The following is a 2,928-nucleotide window of genomic DNA, read 5'->3' as shown; positions in this document are numbered from 1 at the left end:
GGAATAAACACAATGCTTTGAGAGCATAAAGGGAGACACATTTAGTTCCTTGTGAAAAAATCAGGGAAGACTTCCTGGAAGAAGTCTTGTTTTCAAGTAGAGATGACAGCAAGTACATAGGCACAGAGGCAAGAAAGAACCTATTAAATCATGGGAAACAAGCAATTTGACATGATGGAAATAAAGAATAGACTGAAAAGTGGTGGAAGAAAACAAACCTTAAAAGGAATGTAGGGGCCAGATTGTGATGGGCTCTGAATGTTTTGCTAAAGATTTACTTAAAGGTACTGAAGACCCAAAGTTTAAGCAGACTCCTGTTTCTTCTTAATGAGTTTATCAAAGAATGTACAATGAGCTGTTTTCTAGAAAAACATTTGCACAGTTAATTGGAAGAGATTGTGCTGTCTTTTTCAGTAATTTCTTGGCATGTCTAAAGGCTCTTATGTATTTGGGTGTGAACAAGGGAGGAAATGGTTGGGGAGCCCTGTCTGAGGCACACGTAGCATACCACCCTTGTGCACAGGCCTCTCTTTGTTTCCAGTCACTCTGTTCTTCAAGGGCCCATCTCCAGGTCATCTGTTTTCATCTTGTCCATGTATTAACAGCCACCACAACAAATAAAAAATATTCAAAACCACAATGCAAAGGAAGCAAAAAGCCCATCAAATAGAACGAACAAATCATAATCATTTGTAGTTTATTCTAAACTTAGTGAGATGGTGGATAGGTTCCGTCTTTTACTTTCACTAATTTTAGTGGTTTCTAGACCTTATCCAGCATTTAACTATATCCCTCCCGTGCAACATGATAAGGTGTAAAGGAGGAGGACACACAAAGGGCAGTGTCTTTTATTTTTATTTTTAAATCCCTTGGCACTCATTAGGAGTTCAATACCCATTTCTTTAGTTTTTGTTCCTTGTGGGGCCCTCAATCAACAATGACTTATTGAAATGTGAAACAGTCTAGCAAAGAAGTTAGTTGAGAAACAATACATTTGCTTCCTAAATTACAACTCTCATTTATTGTTTTCTGTTCTTTTCTGAATTAAAAAAAAATACAGGCGTATGCCCTAGAAAGTGATGTCAAGAATGATTTCCTCGAACTTGCCTGCATGTGTAAGACTGTGGTTTGCTGCAGAGTCACCCCACTCCAGAAAGCCCAAGTAGTAGAACTGGTGAAGAATCACAGAAATGCTGTCACTTTGGCCATTGGCGATGGAGCCAATGATGTCAGCATGATTAAAAGTAAGAGGATATTCACTCAACAGGGCATGCTACATACATGCAGTCCTCAGTTTCGGCATTTGGCAATATATAATAGAGACTGCGTTGAAATTTAATCTCTCCAATGGTTCTAAAATGAATAATAATAATTTCTGGGTCCAATGCTTCCACCATGATTTCCATTCATAACAAGATCTCTTTGTCTTTTTTTTTTTTTTTTCCTTTTTGTCTTTTTTCGTGACCGGCAACGGGATTGCAACCCTCAGTGTTGCGCCCGCACCTCGCTCAGCCAGTGAGCGGGAACCGGTCTGTATGTGGGATCCGAACCCTTGGTGGGAGCGCCGCCGCGCTCTCAAGCAGTGCACTGTAGCAGTGCGCCACCAGGCCGGCCCGAAGATCTCTTTGTCTTTAATTAAATCATTTGTATAATTTCTGGCTAGAAAAGGACATTGGTCTTATACTGTTTGGGGAAGTAAGTAGCTACAATGTAGAGGAAANGAGCGCCGCCGCGCTCCCAAGCGGCGCACTGTAGCAGTGCGCCACCGGGCCGGCCCGAAGATCTCTTTGTCTTTAATTAAATCATTTGTATAATTTCTGCCTAGAAAAGGACATTGGTCTTATACTGTTTGGGGAAGTAAGTAGCTACAATGTAGAGGAAAGAACACTAGACCCATGTTCACAACATGTAGTTTTAACCCCAGCTTTGCCACTTACAAATTGTAAAATCTTGTGCAAATTACTGAACTTTTCTGAGCCCGATTTCCTCTTTCATAAAATTAGGATAAATACTTACCATGAGTACTTTGTGAGATAATATATGTGAAAAATTATAATTGCTATAGCTATAAGTGTTCCATAAAAAACGACATAAAAGAAGTTGCCAGAAGAGGGAGTGTCTTTGTTTTGGGGATGAAAGTGTTCCTCTTTTCCTTTGCAGGTGCTCACATTGGCGTTGGCATCAGCGGCCAGGAAGGACTGCAAGCAGTCTTAGCCAGTGACTTCTCATTTGCACAGTTTAGATATCTCCAAAGGCTTCTCCTTGTTCACGGAAGGTGGTCCTATTTCCGCATGTGCAAATTCTTATGCTACTTCTTCTATAAGAATTTTGCATTTACCCTTGTGCATTTCTGGTTTGGTTTCTTCTGTGGTTTCTCAGCCCAGGTTGGTAAAAAAGCACTTTTCTTTCTTTTATAAGATCCCCTCAATTACTAATGACTCTACTTATAGCTCTTTACTAATAAATAAAGGATATTTTTATATGCCTGATACAAGTGACAATATTACAATTATGTAATTGATAGTTGACTTGAGCGTGAAACCCAAGAAGAACATATATTTAGCTGGAATTTTATTTACTTATTTTCTTATTTATAGTAACCAATGGGTACTCCTTCCTGTGCATTTTTTTAGCCTTTATTGAAATGTTTTGGTATGATGACAGGTAAGTGTGATGTAGAGTTTTAATTTAGAACAGAAGTCTGAGAAACACTAACACGAAATGTTGAGGTATGTTTATTGGGAAGATGGCCACTCATCCAACACATTGAGTGTATCTGGTCTGAGAGTAAATATGTTTTAAATCAGGGTGAAGTAATTGATCTCTGACATCAAAGATGTTTTGACAGCAATTCATTAGCTAAGAGTTGATCTACATAGATTATGTTGGTAATGAGGAAGAAAAATTAGCAAATTTGTAAATTAGGAT

The 2,928-nt window shown here is 38.8% G+C and overlaps 1 protein-coding gene across 1 annotated transcript in view; it reads left to right on the top strand.

Annotated features, from left to right (window-relative positions):
* Positions 1-2,928, top strand: part of ATP8B4 (ATPase, class I, type 8B, member 4) — a gene marked incomplete at its 5' end in the record, with an annotated part of 144,480 nt that overhangs the window by 96,263 nt on the left and 45,289 nt on the right. The window contains 2 exons of the mRNA XM_008585632.1: positions 1,061-1,244; positions 2,161-2,384. Coding sequence (XP_008583854.1) covers positions 1,061-1,244; positions 2,161-2,384 — 408 coding nt within the window. The remainder of the gene's footprint in view (positions 1-1,060; positions 1,245-2,160; positions 2,385-2,928) is intronic.

This window comes from Galeopterus variegatus, unplaced genomic scaffold (genome assembly GCF_000696425.1).
Source record: "Galeopterus variegatus unplaced genomic scaffold, G_variegatus-3.0.2 Scaffold3652, whole genome shotgun sequence".
In the NCBI taxonomy this organism is placed as follows: Eukaryota; Metazoa; Chordata; class Mammalia; order Dermoptera; family Cynocephalidae; genus Galeopterus; species Galeopterus variegatus.
The sequence above is the reverse complement of the archived record's forward strand: the minus strand, read 5'-3'. Positions and strand labels throughout refer to the sequence as shown.